The sequence below is a fragment of the Neoarius graeffei genome, chromosome 18, assembly GCF_027579695.1.
Source record: "Neoarius graeffei isolate fNeoGra1 chromosome 18, fNeoGra1.pri, whole genome shotgun sequence".
Classification (NCBI taxonomy): Eukaryota; Metazoa; Chordata; class Actinopteri; order Siluriformes; family Ariidae; genus Neoarius; species Neoarius graeffei.
In genome coordinates, this window is record NC_083586.1 from 24355566 (window position 1) to 24373516 (window position 17951).

A 17951-nucleotide genomic window follows, 5' to 3' on the forward strand; every position below is an offset into this window, starting at 1 on the left:
TTTACAAGTTATGATGATAAACGCAGCTATTTGGGCAAATTTGACGGGGCTGCAGCACCCAGGAGACGAAAGAGGAGGAGCTATATGACGTCAGCGAAAGAACCTTCCTCCTAACTTACCAGTTTGTTGTTGATGCGGCAGGTGTTCAGTTTATCATTATTAGTATTTTTATTAGACATTATTAGACATTATTATTATATATATATAGTTGTTATGCCTTCGCGTTGTGTTGCCGGCTTTTGCTCCAAAACCCACAAGGATGGGGTAAGTTTATTCAAGTTTCCCAGAAATCCCGAGCTGCATGCGAAGTGGGTGAAGCAAGTCAGGCGCACTCGTGACAAGTGGGAGCCCTCACCAACACCCGTCCTGTGCTCTGAACACTTCGATTTGGATTGTTTTGACACCCTTCCCAGCTTAAAAGAATCTCTTGGGTGTGCAGTTCAGCACAAACGTGTGTTACTACCATCAGCAGTGCCTACACAGTGTTGCCAGATTGGGAGGTTTCCCGCCCAGTTGGGCGGTTTCAAATGCATTTTGGTGGGTTTTGAACATATTTTGGGCTGGAAAACGTCAGCAGTATCTGTTGCCAGATACTGCTGCCAGATACTGCTGAAGTTTTCCAGCCCAAAATATGTTCAAAACCCACCAAAATGCACTTGAAACTGCCCAACTGGGCGGGAAACCTCCCAATCTGGCAACACTGCCAGTATTCCGGAGGGGGTCTACTAGTAGCTATGCCAGATCCAAAGACAGTCCTCCTGTCAGAACATGTGTTGTGAAGCGACATAAGATAAAGGTACGTAGAGCTATAGATTCTACATGATAATCATAAATGTAATCATAAAGTCGGCGTGATATCAGTCATGTATTTGCTTGTGAAAGCTTGCGGCTTTCATGTAACTGCTGCCTAGCAACGAGAGGCAAAGGGTAAAGAGGGTAGACTATCATAGATTCTATTCGGAAGAGATCAACACAATTCTAGACTCCCAGAAGAGGAAGAGCTAGCACTAGAGAGTTCACCGGTGTTTTCATGCGCCATTTCCATTGAGTAGAACAGCCAGTGAACCGCAGCGTGTTCTTCCGCTGACGTCACAGCATGGCCGCGAGCCACGGACCCAGTTTTCTTGCGCTGTGCAATTAAAAGTTGGATATTCACGTAACAACAGCTTATTTTCACGTAATTATAACAGAAATCTAACATGTTTACCATGTTGTATAGTTTATTTAAGAAATTGCATAGAGTCATGTTCGTGTCATCAGCCCTTTAAGCTGGACTTGTGTCACTCACAAATCATGGTATTGCCCCTGCCAGGTAAGTATGTCGCTTACAGTATGTGTGACTGAGTACAGGTGTGTGTGTGTGTGTGTGTGTGTGTGTGTTCAGAAATCTCTTGAACTTGAACGTGATGGCTGATGGTATTCATAATTCATTGAGGCCATGTTAGTGTGCTGTGATGGGTTCTGTGACAGAGTTCAGGATGGACTCTAGTGCTGGTGTGACATTTGGTCTGACTTCTTCTCCCCAATTACCATGCCCATGAGTCATCGTTTGGGGGAAAAGTGATATGTGTTTTTTTCTTCTAAACAAACAAAAGGTTTCAAACCAATAATATTATCCTGGTGTGAATGTGTCAGAAATTCAACCATTCCTTTTTTTCTTTTTTGGCCAAACCAGTTTTAAGTCCGCATCATCCCTCATTTTAACACACAAATGTTGCTCCAGTATGGACCATTTTAGTATTAGAATTTTTTCTTAAAATACTATGATGTTATTCTCCAAATCTTGTGTTTTTATGGTGATCCTAAAGTTAAATTAGTACCAAGAAACACTAGTCTAGCTTTCTAGCAGCCACGAGACCTCACCTTTTTTTTGTTGTTGTTGTTGATTTCACACATGTTAAAGGGCTGCTTATAGGTTGCTCAAATGCTCAGTCTTAGTTCACTCTGTGAGTGCAAAACTAAGCTGGTACTGTCGTGGAAACTCTCTCAAGAACAATCAAAGGTCAAAGAGTTTGCAGAAAAGTTTAGACTTTTATTAAATCAATAACAAAAGCCAAGTCAGTCTGCAGAGTGAACCGACTCAAAATCACAAAATTCTCATTTTATACAGTTTCAAAATAACACAGTGTATGTCAATAATCTCATTGGTTAACATGTCACATCATACAACTTCAACATTTTCTATTGGGCAGTACCTCTCACACTTCTCATGTTTGGAATCAACCGAGCCAAATTTTCTAGTATGAATGGTCAGTTCAGGAAGAATCAAAACATATGATAAGAAGTGATGCATGGTGAAGAACACAGTATTCAGATCAATTCAGGATTCAAAATGACTGGAGTCAAATCAGCTTAAAGACTGATACAGGCTGCAGGTACAAACAAGCACAACACTTGATAGGGTACAATCGTGACCTTGGCCAGTTTGTGGAGCTTGTGCTATAACAATACCCGATTCAGAATGATTTGATAAAATGTATTACGTTAGCGTGCAAAACACTCCGGCACATGAATCGCATGAATCAGAATAAACAATTGCTTGATTCAACATGGCCTTGGCTAGCTCATTACAACATATAATAATGCTGCAGGTGCTGGGTTAGAATAATCCACGTTTTGAATAGGCCTGTGATTTATCAGAAAACAACCTTTCAGTATAAGCAACCTCAATATCTTTAATGTATTTTACTTGTTTACTGTAATTATGATAATTTATTTTTGCTTTTAATAGCATTAACTTCAATTACTCTTTACTGAAAATCAACATACCTGGCTTTCAATCAATATATATTCAGCATAAGATGAATCAAGGTATGTGTGTGGTTACATATGCACAAAAATATAAACAGTTTCAGTATTTTGGCACCTCTGGCCTTGTCTTGTCAACGTAAATTCAAATGCAAATCTGGGTGATCATTAATTTGTGAATTTTAGGGGAGTGGCTTTGTAGTTGTTACTTCTCTCAATAACCAGTGCAGAGTGCAGTGGCTTGAACTTATTATTAATTTCCCATTTTGGAGGTCTCTGTTCTTCATTTAACTTGTGTAAACAATGCTGGATGTAATCCTTTAAATGGTTAGGAAATACTGTAAACTCAATCCTGTGTGTTTTTGCCAAGATGTTCAGTAATGGTTATTTTTTATTCTGTATTTTAGATATGTTCACTCATTAGTCTGCATTTTTTAATAAAGGTAAATCCTGAGCAAAGAAAAATCAACATCTCATAAGCCCATGTGTTTTTTCCTCCTTAAAGCTACAGAGGGCCAATCAATCATACACAACTGTTATGTATCTGTTGCTGTCATGGTTATGTATTGCAATATACTTATCAGAACCAGAAGTGCAGGACTACCCGTCCTTTTTTTTTAACATCAAAATTAAAATGTTTACAAAAGCTTACACATGTTTTCTATCCAAAAAAGTGGCTGTTTGGATTTACGAATACTTATCCACTGCTTGGATAAGTAAACAAATAAACAAATACTTAGCCATTGATTGGATAGTTACTGCAGTGAGCAATAGGTTTCAGCTGCAACAAGTCTTTCAACCCGAAATGATGCAATGAGTAGCTTCTCCTTTCCTAAACTACTGTGTCAGAAGCTGTATCCAACCCATTATTAAAACCTGGAAGGATGGTGGTGAACCTTCAACTTCACAGAAGAAACCTGGTTGAAAAAAACTTCACTGTATGCGATAAGATATTGCTTAAATGCTTAATCTCATCTCATTATCTCTAGCCGCTTTATCCTGTTCCACAGGGTCACAGGCAAGTTGGAGCCTATCCCAGCTAACTACAGGCGAAAGGCGGGGTACACCCTGGACAAGTCGCCAGGTCATCACAGGGCTGACACATAGGCACAGACAACCATACACACTCACATTCACACCTACAGTCAATTTAGAGTCACCAGTTAACCTAACCTGCATGTCTTTGGATTGTGGGGGAAACCGGAGCACCCGGAGGAAACCCACGCAGACACAGGGAGAGTGTGCAAACTCCGCACAGAAAGGCCCTCGCTGGCCACAGGGCTCGAACCCAGACCTTCTTGCTGTGAGGCGACAGCACTAACCACTACAACACTGTGCCGCCCCTGGTTAAATACTTGGTGAAGTGAAATCATAACAAATCAACAGTAGAACTCAGCTATGTTTGATAGTGAAATTAAGAGCATTTTCACACTCACAGTGTGACGAGATCTCACAGGATTGGTACTTAGCAGTTGTGCATCCATAAGAAAACCACTTGTTAGTGAGGATAATCAGGAGAAAAGGCTTCATTTTGTTAGGGAGCATAAAAATTGGACTCTGGAGCAATGGAAATAAGTCATGTGGTCTGATGAGTCCAGACTGACCCTATTCCAGAGTGATGGGCATGTCAAGGTAAGAAGAGAAGCTCATGAAGCGATGCCCCCATCATGCATACTGTCCACTTTACAAGCCTCTGGAGGCAGTGTTGTCTGGGGTTGATTCAGTTGGTCAGGTCAAGGCTCAGCAACGGTATGGGGCAATAAAATGAAGTCAGCTGATGACCTGTATGTACTGAATTACCAGGTTCACATCAGTAGGGTTTTTCTTCCCTGATGGAATAGCCATATTCCAGGACGATGGCAGGATTCATTGGACTCAAATAGTGAAAGAGTGGTTCAAGAAGCACGAGGAATAATTTTCAGTATGAATTAACCACCAGAGAGTCCTGATCTTGACCCCATTGAAAGTCTATGTGCTGGAGATTTTACAGAGTGGCTCAACTTTCCTGTCATCAATACAAGATCCTGGTGAAAAATTAATGCAACTCTGGATGGAAATAAAAGTTGTGACATCGTATAAGGTTGTCAAAACTGTGAATGTGTGCTGTAATCAAAGCTATCCATGGCTTTCCTACGAGAGACAGTTGGGGTTGCCATGAGACCCACCTCTCCCGGATGCTGGTTTTTGATTTCCACAGAGCACGTCAGAAAATCGGACCCGTGTAACCTTCATTTAGTCATCTTTGATCTTACCTACGGTACCTAGCAGTTAGCATTAGCTACAAATGTCAACAGAGTGGAGCAGAAGAAAGATACCGGCTTCCGCTATGACACAACAATGAATCATGGAAAAGGTGAGAGTTCGGGAAAGTTGGGGGTAAATGTATAAAAGCTTTCCAATAAAATATTAGTGTGCAAATTTATTTTTTTTGGCCAGGTAGAATATTAACCCCATAAAATATCAATAGTAAAGATTACTCCTACAGTGTCTCTTGTAGGTCTGTCTTTTATTTATACTCTTGTTGTATACATTAAAATTGGAAAAAAGAGAAAATCATGCTCCAAGTGACCTTCATTAAAACAATATCATTGTCATAAAGTCATAAAGATATCAGTCATAAAAGATAATAGCAAATAAAGATGAGATGTTATAATTTTCCAATGTATTTCATGTATCATAATCACTAAATATTCTCAATGAATATTCACTGCATCACCGCAAGTGAAATGATTAAGCTTGTTTTAATAGTCTCTAAGTAAACCTCTGTGAATTCCTGAAACAATCCAGTTGCATGTTTGAGATTAAACAAGAAACAAGGGGAACTTATTCATTGTAAACTTGGTCTTCAACATAGTCATTGGCAAATCTAATGATATTAGTGATTGCCATGAGAATCAGAATATCCATGTACAAGTCGTTGGTAACCTGTTCATGGTAGTTCCTCACAGGAAAGATGCAGTTCATCAGGACTCCCAGTTTAACACTGCACTCTTTCATCTATGACAAAAAAAAGACGTTATATTGGGGGGAATAATATTAATATAAAACTCTTACATGTCTGTTAAAGGGTTCTATGCTGCTGAAAAACTCCGAAGAGTAGATGGGAGACCTACTGTACAGGCAGTAAATAAAGTGAAGAAAAGATGACTGTTGTTGTTCTCACCTTCTCTTTGATTTTTTTTTGCTGGTGTAGATCTTACCAGATTCTTGTTAACAAGGGGACATGCTTTGTCAACCAGTGGCATGATGACAACTTGAGGAATCCCTGTTAAATCACCAGAAACATAAACAATTCATTACTATCTAGCTTTCATTTATATGACCCTACTCATGCAAAAACATGACTCATGGTACAAATAGTTTTATAGATGACCAGATTTCTGTCCATAATTACAGTATATGTCCAAAAGTACGTGGACACCTGATCATCACACCCGTTCCTGTTTGTTGAACATCCCTTTCCAGATTTCCACTAGATTTTCGTGTGGATCTGTGTTCATTCAGTTACAAGAACATTAGTGAGATCAGACACTGACGGTGTTTAGATTAGATTAGATTAAATAGAACTTTATTGATTAAGGAGGTCTGGGGTGCAGTCGGATGTTCCAGTTCATCCCAAATGTGTTCAGTGGGGTTGAGTTCAGTCAGGACTTTGTGCAGGACACTCAAGCTCTTCACTCCAACCTTAACACACCATGTCTTCATGGAGCTCGTTTTGTGCACAGGGACATCGTCATGTTGGAACAGGTTTGGACTCTTAGTTCCAATGAAGGTAAACTGTAATGCTACAGTGTACAGAGACACTCTATACAACTATTTGTTTCAGACTTTGTGGGAACAGTTTGGGGAAGAACCACATATGGGTGTGATGGTCAGGGGGCACATACTTTCGGCAATATCGTGTATGTAAAAACTCACCTAAGTCCCTTGCATTTTTCCGAAAACTCTCATTTTCTGAAAAACATTGTCACTGGTGAGGGAGATTCTGTCCGCTGATAGAACACTCACCAGACCAGACAGTGCACTTTGTCTTTCAGGCTGGGCTTTTGATCACATTCCTCAGTTGATTTTACAGGGTTCAACTGAAAGAGCAAAGTTCTTTATGTTTAGAGGTGAAAAGAACCACCTCAAATGCTTTTTAGATGTACATGAGACTGAATGAATTTCAGAAACAAAGTACTAATATTAACTCGTGAATTATTCACTAACAACAGTGAATACTGGTAATTAGTTATGAGAAATATTAATCTATCATAATGTTAAAATTTGTTCGTCTGAATTTTTCACATCTTATGTTGTCATTCCCATAACCAAACTTATTCTGGAGAATACAAAATTCTCATAATAAGTCATGAACTTACAGTGTAACCACTTTTCACATGGCCCTTTAATATTTTCTTTATATTTTTTGTTTGCGTTCCTTCTGAATCCCCTGGTTCCAGACCCTTGCTGTCAGAAAGGGTGAATGGATAGAAAGTTCCAGGCCTTTCTTTCTTCAGCCTGTGAATTTTAAACTGGACACAAAATACAGGAGTGTCTTATTTCAAGATTCTGTTAAGATTTTCTAAAACACAGTTAAACCTTAAAAAAGAAATGTATCCAACTCGATCCAACTGTAAATTAGATACGAGATCAAATGAGACCAAAACATGTTAAACATTCACTGAAGTTCAGGGAAACAATGTCCAGGCTTCAGTCTATTACAGTAAATATTCTATTGTTTGGTTACCTCCTGAGTGAAGCTGTGACTTTGACCAGCTGATGAATCTGCCAGTGCACCGGTGGTGTTGTATCCTTGGAGGATGGTGTTGACGGAGTTGATAAAACTCGATTTTCCTGCTCCGATTGGGCCGTGAAGCAGAATCTTAATCTCGCTGACTTCTGCAGTACCCGGCTGGAAATCCTTCAGGGATTTCAACATCTCATTCTTGTTATCTTCACTATTTAAGAAGTAAACCAATACATTAACATATTTTCTTCCAGTTACCTTGTTCTACTAATTACAGCTTGAAGCACACAATGATCTTGTCTTTGTGTCTTTTTGCAATCATTGGTAGTAGAGTGGGGTAATTCGCCCCCGTGGGGTAATACGCCCCCGGCCTGTTTTACCCAAAATAACCACCAGATGGCGCAAAGTTACATTTCTATTGTTGCTATGGACTGGCTTGACAACGGGGATATACAAATATCCACTGTGGATCGCATATCAGCAACGCAGCGGAGAGAAATTAAATTTCATGGTAAGTGATATAATTTTCAGATATCAGTAAAACTGTATTTACATAGCTGCTATTTCGTCAGATATCACAGCTGTGTATGTGGTATGAGTAGACAAGTCAGTACGTTAAAAAATACATTAGGTATAAAAAGTTGTATCACATTTTGAAAGTAAGACCCTTTTTTGTAAAAGTGTAGTCTGTGGGGTAAAACGCCCCTTTAATGGTGGGGTAAATGGCCCCCAGGGGGCATCGTTTCCTTTTATCATAATTACTGTATTTCATACATTTCTGAATAGCAGATACATAGTTTTTAATAACATCTTGCTTACCTGGTTGAGTAAAGCAAGTAATTTGAACTTATTATTAAAAATATTACCTCAGATTAGCCTAGATAGCTATGTAGCTAGCTAGAACAGTAGCCTAAGATTAGTCACATCATGTTTGGCTAATTGATGCTCATCAGATTCAAATTCTTATAGTTACATATAACATGGTGATATGGTTGTGTGTGTGTGTGTGTGTGTGTGTGTGTGTGTGTGTGTGTGTGTGTGCTGTTGATTTTTTTTATTGGTGACAGGTCTATGTTTTCTAATGAATAATGAAGCCTATTCTATTCTATTCTATTCTATTCTAATCTAAATAAACCTCTTTTTGTCTTATCTTTTTTTTTGTTTGATATAGATGAGAACTTACAAGAGAGTCAGCAACCGCTGTTCATACAGTGAGCAGAGTCTCAAAGAGGCACTTAAATTAATTAAAAATGGGATGCCATTGAAGGCAGCATCACAGCTTTTTGGGGTGTCCCCCAAGACCCTGAGGCGACACAGGGATAACAAAGTCGCAAGACCCGGATCTGCCTCCCTGGGAAGAAAAGCTGTGTTCAGTGTTGAGTTTGAACACCAACTCACACAACACATAGTACAGAAAATGGAGAGGGCATTGTTTGGTTTAACGACTAAAGATGTCAGGAGGCTTGCATTTGACCTAGCTGAACGACTGCAAATTAACCACCCCTTTAATCCACACACTAAGATGGCTGGAAAAGACTGGTTGCAGGGGTTCATGAGGCGTCAGGGCACACTTTCAGTCCGTACCCCTCATGCCACCAGCATCTCCCGTATGGTGGGATTTAGTAGGCCGAATGTCAATCAGTTTTTTGACATTCTAGAAAATGAGATCAGGAAGGTGCCACATTTTGAACCGTCTCGTCTGTGGAACATGGACAAGACTGGAATCCCCCCAATGTTTGTCTTTCCCAGGAAGAGGATGAACGAGCGTCTCCTGAATGGTGCCCCAGCTGGCTCAATTGGAGTGGTGTCCGACTCCGGCTGGATCGACAGCAGCCTTCTTGTACGCTGGTTGCACCACTTCTGTGATGTTGTGGGGTGTTCACAGGAGAGGCCACATGTCCTGGTGTTAGATGGCCATCATTCTCACAAGACACTGGAGGCTGTACAGGTGGCAAGAGAGCGTGGGGTGGTAATGATAACCATACCACCCCACTGTGGTCACAAAATGCAGCCTTTGGATCACACATTTTTTAAATCTTTAAAATGTGCATACAACAGTGCAGCTGACAGCTGGCTGACCTGCCACCCAGGTCAGCGCATTGACGCATACGCAATGTGTGGGCTTTTCAATCAGGCGTATGGAAATGCTGCCTCTGTGGGGAAAGCACAGAATGGCTTCAGGGCTTGTGGCATTTGGCCTATCAACAGGCTCGTCTGGCGGCACGGTGGTGTAGTGGTTACCGCTGTCGCCTAACAGCAAGAAGGTCCTGGGTTCGAGCCCCGGGGCCGGCGAGGGCCTTTCTGTGCGGAGTTTGCATGTTCTCCCCGTGTCCGCGTGGGTTTCCTCTGGGTGCTCCGGTTTCCCCCACAGTCCAAAGACATGCAGGTTAGGTTAACTGGTGACTCTAAATTGACCGTAGGTGTGAATGTGAGTGTGAATGGTTGTCTGTGTCTATGTGTCAGCCCTGTGATGACCTGGCGACTTGTCCAGGGTGTACCCCGCCTTTCGCCCGTAGTCAGCTGGGATAGGCTCCAGCTTGCCTGCGACTCTGTAGAAGGATAAAGCGGCTAGAGATAATGAATGAATGAATGAATGAATGAACAGGCTCGTCTTTAAGGAGGAGGACTTTGAGGCTGCACAGGCTCCAGTGGCGGGGGACAGGACAGTGGAGGAGGACAGCGAGGAGGAGCTCTCTGGCCCCAGTCGACCTCTCACCACACCACCATCCCCACCACACCATGCTGAACCTGGTAAGAAAAATAACTTACAGGTGTACTTTCTGCAATTAGTCTACTGTATTTCTGTATTTCAAATTATAGTCTACGTTGTTGCTTTTTATGTTGCTTTTTAAAGGACCCCAACAACTTCGGGCAATAACAGACACAATTTCTCCTCGGCCAGTTCCATCCAAGAGGGCCCAGAAGAGGACAGCTGAGTCAGCAACTGTCCTTACCTCGTCCCCATTCAAGCGGATGTTGGAGGCGAAGGCATCTAGAGGCAAAAGGGGCAAAGGAGGGCAAACTAAAAAGAATAATGAAAAAGCAGAGGCTAGATCAAATGATGATGTCGAATGTTTATATTGTGGTGAGCTTTTTTCAAGAAGTGTGGGGGAATGGATCCGGTGTAAGGGCTGCCAGAAGTGGGCTCATGTGGAGTGTTCCAATGAAAATGATGGGGAATTTGTGTGTGAAATTTGTTTGTCTGAATAGAAACCTGTGCGTGTGTGTGTGTGTGTGTGTGATGGCATGTGTGTTGTTTCAGTTGGGGGTTTTCAGCTGCGGGGTATTTATTTAGATAGCGTTACATTTCACTGTATTTATTTATTCTTTTTATTCTTTTATTCTTTATTCTTTTTATAGGCCTAATGTATTAATGTGATGGAATTTCTATTTATAGAAATTCTATCTATTTATCTATTTATATTATATTCCATTCATAATATTTTATTATGTTATATAATATGTTGGGCGGCACGGTGGTGTAGTGGTTAGCGCTGTCGCCTCACAGCAAGAAGGTCCGGGTTCGAGCCCCGTGGCCGGCGAGGGCCTTTCTGTGCGGAGTTTGCATGTTCTCCCCGTGTCTGCGTGGGTTTCCTCCGGGTGCTCCGGTTTCCCCCACAGTCCAAAGACATGCAGGTTAGGTTAACTGGTGACTCTAAATTGACCGTAGGTGTGAATGTGAGTGTGAATGGTTGTCTGTGTCTATGTGTCAGCCCTGTGATGACCTGGCGACTTGTCCAGGGTGTACCCCGCCTTTCGCCCGTAGTCAGCTGGGATAGGCTCCAGCTTGCCTGCGACCCTGTAGAAGGATAAAGCGGCTAGAGATAATGAGATGAGATATAATATGTTAATGTAATGAATTCATTGATTCAGTTAGCATTATTTATTGATGCACTTGTTCTTTGTTAATTCATGTTCAATCCACACAAAATTATATTGAAATTAAAATGCGAAATATAATAAAATAATGCATCTATTCATTAATTCAGGGATATTTTCTTGTTTCTTTCACATTATAGGCTTAAGTAAACACTTTTGCTATCCAAACAGGTTTTTTTGAGTGAGGGGGCCTATTGCCCCACCTCAGGGGGCCTTTTACCCCACTGGGGGGGTAAAAGGCCCCCTTGGCACAATGTTTGTTTTTGTTAAAAAAAAATTAAGAATTAACTTTAGGCAAACTTTAGGTGGCATTATTGTTCATGTCACTGTTGTTAAAAACTATGATTAAAACTAAACACATGGTTCATTTCAACTTGGAGAAAAACTGAATTTTCCTTAAGGGGGGCTTTTCCCCCCACTCTACTCTATTACCTCCATGCCACTGGCCGCCATGAACGATCAAATTCTGCAAACAAGGAAAAATTAAAAGAATCAAATATTACGTGACTTTCCTCTGACATGATAAATGTTTCTTTCTATAACTTTGCTTAAAAATCATGTTTCAGCAGTAACTTACCAGGATCTGGTTCTGGGTTTGGGCTTGGTGTTTTTCGGCCAAGACGAAAAACGTTAATAAGCTGCAATATCAATATAAAATAAGCACACATTTCATTGCTCTTTTACTATATGTAAATAGAAAATATTGTAGTATTGTCATTTTATTCTGACCTACTCATAAAATATAATGATTTAGGAAGTGAGAAATTTTACTTCCTGGTTTGGGTTAAGACCTGTTATTGTTTCTATTAGTAAGCAATTTTCTTACCCGATTCCAACTCATGAGTCTGGCCTCTGTGAATGATGCCTCAAATATGTTGTTTCTTGAGGTCTGCATAGGAATATGCCACAGGATAAGTTGATTATTATTTTTAGACATTATTTTCACACTAAAGCTGATAAAGTAATTGTAAATAATCATAAAGTTCTGCTGCAATAGAGAAAAAATAATGCTGTGCAGAACAAAAAAAAAAAAAAGACTCAGGATTTCTGTCATAAAACCTGAACATAAGAACTAGGGGTCGACCGATAATCGGCCTGGCCGATATATCGGGCCGATATTCTGCATTTTAGGGTTATCGGTATCGGCCATAATTTCCACCGATATGCCGATAACATGCCTTTTTGCAGCCATTTCGTTCCTAACGCGACTGTCACTGCACGTCCTTTCCTGCACTCGCCTCTCTGAGTTCAAGAACACGGTCCCGCCCACCACAACATCTGATTTGTTTGGCACAAGAGATATAGCCAACCGACACGCGTACTGTAGCTAACCGCTGTGAACTGTTTCAAGCCGCCCCCTCACTCCGACTTCCGTTCTCTGAACAGACTCTTAAAGGAGCAGCCGCTCCTTTTAACATGCAGAGCAACTGTGCTTCCTTCACTACAATATAATCCTCCTAAATTGGGAATATTAGGCTTGGGCATTAAAAGCATTAGAATGTAGATGGTTACTTGTTAGGTTGTTACATAATAGGGAGTGATAGCCTACTTTATGTTTGATTTTACTTTTTAAAAAATGCTGCAGGCAGCTCCCTACACTTGATTTGTTATTTAAAAACTACTTGAAGTTGGTAAGTCTTACTTAGTTCTTAGTGTAAAAGAATCCAGAGTGTATTTTCATTTATTTTCCACTGAAAATGGTGAGCTGTAATATAGTAGAGAGTGATTTTTTTTATTGGTGAATATTTATTTTATTATTATTTTATTTCTCATTTTATTCTAACTAATGTTTGACTTTATTGTACAAATGCTGCTGGCATCTCCCTGCACAAAATTTCATGTTCAATTTTACAATTAAACATACATTTCATGGATATGAAGGTCTGTGTCAGTGTGTGCTATGTTTAATTTCATGTGAATTATAACGTTTACATTTATCGGTTGCACATATCGGTTATCGGCATCCCAATTCCATAATAATCGGTATCGGTATCGGCCCTGAAAAAAACATAATCAGTCGATCCCTAATAAGAACATCTGTCATCAACAACTGTCAGTAAGAAAACAGGACATGCTTTTAGAAAGGTCTGGAAAAGAGGACTGTCTTTGTGATGATTCTAATGGTGGAGCTGCCTTCATGCTTGACTTTTTCGTCATCTTTTTCATACCATGTTTCATGTTCAAATATTTTTATTTGTCTTGCATTCCTATATATTTTCTTTCACTGCCTCTAACCTCTTTTATATCCTCTGACCAACTTTGTGTTATAATTTTGGAACTGATTTATCTATTTGTAAACAAATTGTGAATGATATGGGCAAATTTCTTTTTCTTGCTCAAAATGGTACTATAAAATTTAGCACTCAGATTATCTTGCCATGTTGATTTTTTTTGTTCTAATGATAAAAAAGGAAGCTATTATCTGATAATAATATAAGAATAAACTTTATGTCTGACCAGATCAGAAACATAATTATTATGTGTGTGTGTGTGTGTGTGTGTGTGTGTGTGTGTGTGTGTGTGTGTGTGTTATTATATATTCAATAATCATGAACATTTAGGATTGAGTTAAATCTAAATCTAATGTTAAATCTAATTTAAATAGATGATAAAGTGCTACAGAGTGATGTTTTTCACTTGTGGTTTATTCTGTTCCAGCTGTAGAGCTGAACCTGTATGCTGTTGCTTTGTGTAAGTCTGAGACACTGAAGATGCGTTGAATGTATAACTGGAACTGGGTGTGACTTGGGTATTTACTTTTATTTTCACTTTCCCAGAACTGACCCAGAGGTCAGCCAATAATAATAATAATAATAATAATAATAATAATAATAATAATTATTATTATTATTATTATTATTATTATTATTATTATTATTTATATAGTGACTTTCTCATACCCAAGGTCGCTTTACAATTATAAGGAAAGGGGGTGTTAGGTTTCTTCACCTCTGGCCCTCACCATCTTGAGATCAGTCCCCCCGTGTCACCCAGACGTCTGGGGGTGAGTCGCGAAAGAAAGACAGGAACCCCATGAGTTCGCAATCTTTATTTACAAGTCCCCCCTGAGACGAGAGTATACAGGGGTTTTATGTGCGTGTTATCTGTAGATGAAGTGACATCACTGTTTGATATCTGTCTATGTGTGTGTGTGTCTGTGTGAATATGGAGCTGTGGGATGTGTGTGTGTGTCTGACATCATTGCAGACCTTGGCGCTGTTCAGACACATTTCTGATCAATAATATACATTTCATATCAGCGGATGTTCTTAACGACAATTTTTAAACAAAGACATGTTTAGTCTGGCAAAGAAGTGTCTTCTCCCCTGGACGAAGGTCACACAGTAACTTGGTCAAGTTACACAGGAATAGTTTAGAATCACTGTTATAGTATATGTAATAGTTTAAAATAATAAAAGATCTTAAAAAGCTCTAAAATATTAAAATCATAAAGTCTTAACAATGCTAAATTACATTCTGCATTCTAAAACTATTAAACTAACTTAAATCACTTAATGCAGCTTTAAATTTACATTAAATCTAACATTCAATCATTTCAATTTCAAATTCAACACTGGTTAAATCTAACAGGGGGAAAAAAAGGCCACCAAATAAAGATCAGGATGTCATTCCAATGGGGTAGCAGCCACAGTCCTGCTTATAGGTTGCTCAAATGATCAGTCTTAGTTCACTCTGTGAGTGCAAAACTAAGCTGGTACTGTCGTGGAAACTCTCTCAAGAACAATCAAAGGTCAAAGAGTTTGCAGAAAAGTTTAGACTTTTATTAAATCAATAACAAAAGCCAAATCAGTTTGCAGAGTGACCCAACTCAAAATCACAAAATTCTCATTTTATACAGTTTCAAAATAACACAGTGTATGTAAATAATCTCATTGGTTAACATGTCACATCATACCTCTTCAACATTTTCTATTGGGCAGTACCTCTCACACTTCTCATGTTTGGAATCAACCGAGCCAAATTTTCTAGTATGAATGGTCAATTCAGGAAGAATCAAAACATATGATAAGAAGTGATGCATCGTGAACAACACAGTATTCAGATCAATTCAGGATTCAAAATGACTGGAGTCAAATCAGCTTAAAGACTGATACAGGCTGCAGGTACAAACAAGCACAACACTTGATAGGGTACAGTCGTGACCTTGGCCAGTTTGTGGAGCTTGTGCTGTAACGATACCCGATTCAGAATGATTTGATAAAATGTATTACGTTAGTGTGCAAAACACTCCGGCACATGAATCGCATGAATCAGAATAAACAATTGCTTGATTCAACATGGCCTTGGCTAGCTCATTACAACATATAATAATGCTGCAGGTGCTGGGTTAGAATAATCCACGTTTTGAATAGGCCTGTGATTTATCAGAAAACAACCTTTCAGTATAAGCAACCTCAATATCTTTAATGTATTTTACTTGTTTACTGTAATTATGATAATTTATTTTTGCTTTTAATAGCATTAACTTCAATTACTCTTTACTGAAAATCAACATACCTGGCTTTCAGTCAATATATATATTCAGCATAAGACAAATCAAGGTATGTGTGTGGTTACATATGCACAAAAATATAAACAGTTTCAGTATTTTGAAAAGTAGACCTGTACTCTAGCCTTTCCTGCGCACCTCTGGCCTCGTCTTGTCAACGTAAATTCAAATGCAAATCTGGGTGATCATTAATTTGTGAATTTTAGGAGAGTGGCTTTGTACAGTAGTTGTTACTTCTCTCAATAACCAGTGCAGAGTGCAGTGGCTTGAACTTATTATTAATTTCCCATTTTGGAGGTCTCTGTTCTTCATTTAACTTGTGTAAACAATGCTGGATGTAATCCTTTAAATGGTTAGGAAATACTGTAAACTCAATCCTGTGTATTTTTGGTTTTTGCCAAGATGTTCAGTAATGGTTATTTTTATTTTGTATTTTAGATATGTTCACTCATTAGTCTGCATTTTTTAATAAAGGTAAATCCTGAGCAAAGAAAAATCAACATCTCATAAGCCCATGTGTTTTTTCCTCCTTAAAATGCATAAGATGGGTCTAAATAGACCCGGCAGAGTTTTAAATTTTCTTTATCTTTATCATAATACATTTTTTTTGCTCAGCACTCCATTAATTCCTCAATTGACTTGTTTATGTCCCTTAGAAAGCTTCATTTCATTTTTGGCATCATTGCATTTTACGTAAAAATACCTTTTTTGTTAATACCCCTTTAATGCATGACATGGGTCTAAAAAGACCCGTATTCATTTTCTATGCAATTTCACCAAAGGCTTAGTTTTTCTTAGCTATATTGTAAAATGATCTTGATTCCTCATGCAATAATGCATCTTTTTATGATTTATGGAGTATTTATTCCCAGCACCAATATTTAATTTTCATACTTTATGGTTACTCTTTGAAGTAGAAGACATTTTACATAATTATGTATTATTTAGACACATGGATCTAAAAAGACCCGCTTTCATTTTCTATGTAATACTGTTCAAGGATCAGTTCTTTGCAGTATTTTCTTTGGCAAAAATGTATTTAATCATTCAAAATTACAATTATTTCATATCTGACTTATGATATTTAAATTATTTAAAAGTATAAAACAATACATTGACTCGGAGCATTGCATGAAAAGAGTTTATTCAAAGACTTACTGTAACAAGAACTTATTTTCTGAATGACATATTCAGAAATAATTCTGAATGAATATAATTCTGATTCTATAATTCTGAATGAATTCTGAATGAATTCTGAATGTTTTACATAAAACATGTAAAACAGTAAAATGACTGTGACTGAGATTGTAAAATATGAATACTAAACAGTAAATTGATAATGTCAGTGAACCACTATAAAACGGACCTGGTATGTAAATACACTAAGTAAAACTGCATATAATCATGGGAAAAGGTCAGTATTGACCTACATTGTTACAGCTTTCTCAGTTCTTGCACATTTCACAAATCACCTGAGTGAATTTGTGTTCTTTGCACACAGGCCGTGCACATCGGGAGCATGAGTGAGACACTTTTTTTGTCTCGCGCAGAGGGACACAGGCTGCACCTCTTTCTCTTACTCTGCAAGACACGGTTTGGCTCCTGTGGCTGGATGAACTGCCTCTGTAAGCCACACATCTCCATTGCCTGAATGACATGCTTCTGCAGATGGAGACTGGTCTTCAGTCGCCTCCTCATGTGAGGCATGATTAGCTCTTGAGCCAATTCCTTGATGAAGAGGCGCCGGGCATTTGGCACACCACCCATATAATCAGGGTGATGTGCTGTAAAAACAGTGAATGCATTCAGAGCAGCAACATCGACCACATTTTGCCAGAGCACCATAGGCCACCTCCTTGTTCGCCGCTTTGATGTGTATGTGTGGACCATTTGGTCCATGAGATCCACGCCTCCTTTGGTTTTATTGTAGTACTGTATGACCTCTGGCTTTTTTTTCATGCTTTCATCCACTGCTGTGTCGTCGTGCATGGTGCTGAGAAGAACGACAGCTTTTTTCTTCTTGGGGACGTAACTCACCATGGTCATGTCCCCACAGAAACCAAATGTGGAACTGTAGCGCTCCCT

General features: G+C 39.1%; 1 protein-coding gene across 2 annotated transcripts; it reads right to left on the reverse strand.

Annotated features, from left to right (window-relative positions):
* Positions 1–2102: 2102 nt before the first annotated feature.
* On the reverse strand, positions 2103–12699 carry LOC132866034 (interferon-induced protein 44-like). 2 transcript variants are annotated; one of them, XM_060898591.1, is made up of 8 exons: positions 12183–12699; positions 11934–11994; positions 11789–11822; positions 7478–7688; positions 7110–7262; positions 6757–6830; positions 5912–6013; positions 2103–5745 (listed from the first exon to the last, which is right to left on the reverse strand). In XM_060898591.1, exons 1-7 carry the CDS (start codon positions 12408–12410, stop codon positions 5980–5982), a joined length of 795 nt encoding a protein of 264 aa, XP_060754574.1. In that variant the 5' UTR covers positions 12411–12699; the 3' UTR covers positions 2103–5745; positions 5912–5979. The 2 variants fall into 2 exon arrangements, with proteins under 2 accessions (XP_060754574.1, XP_060754575.1); XM_060898592.1 differs by lacking the exon at positions 2103–5745 and having other exon boundaries at positions 5926–6013; positions 6667–6830.
* Positions 12700–17951: the final 5252 nt, after the last annotated feature.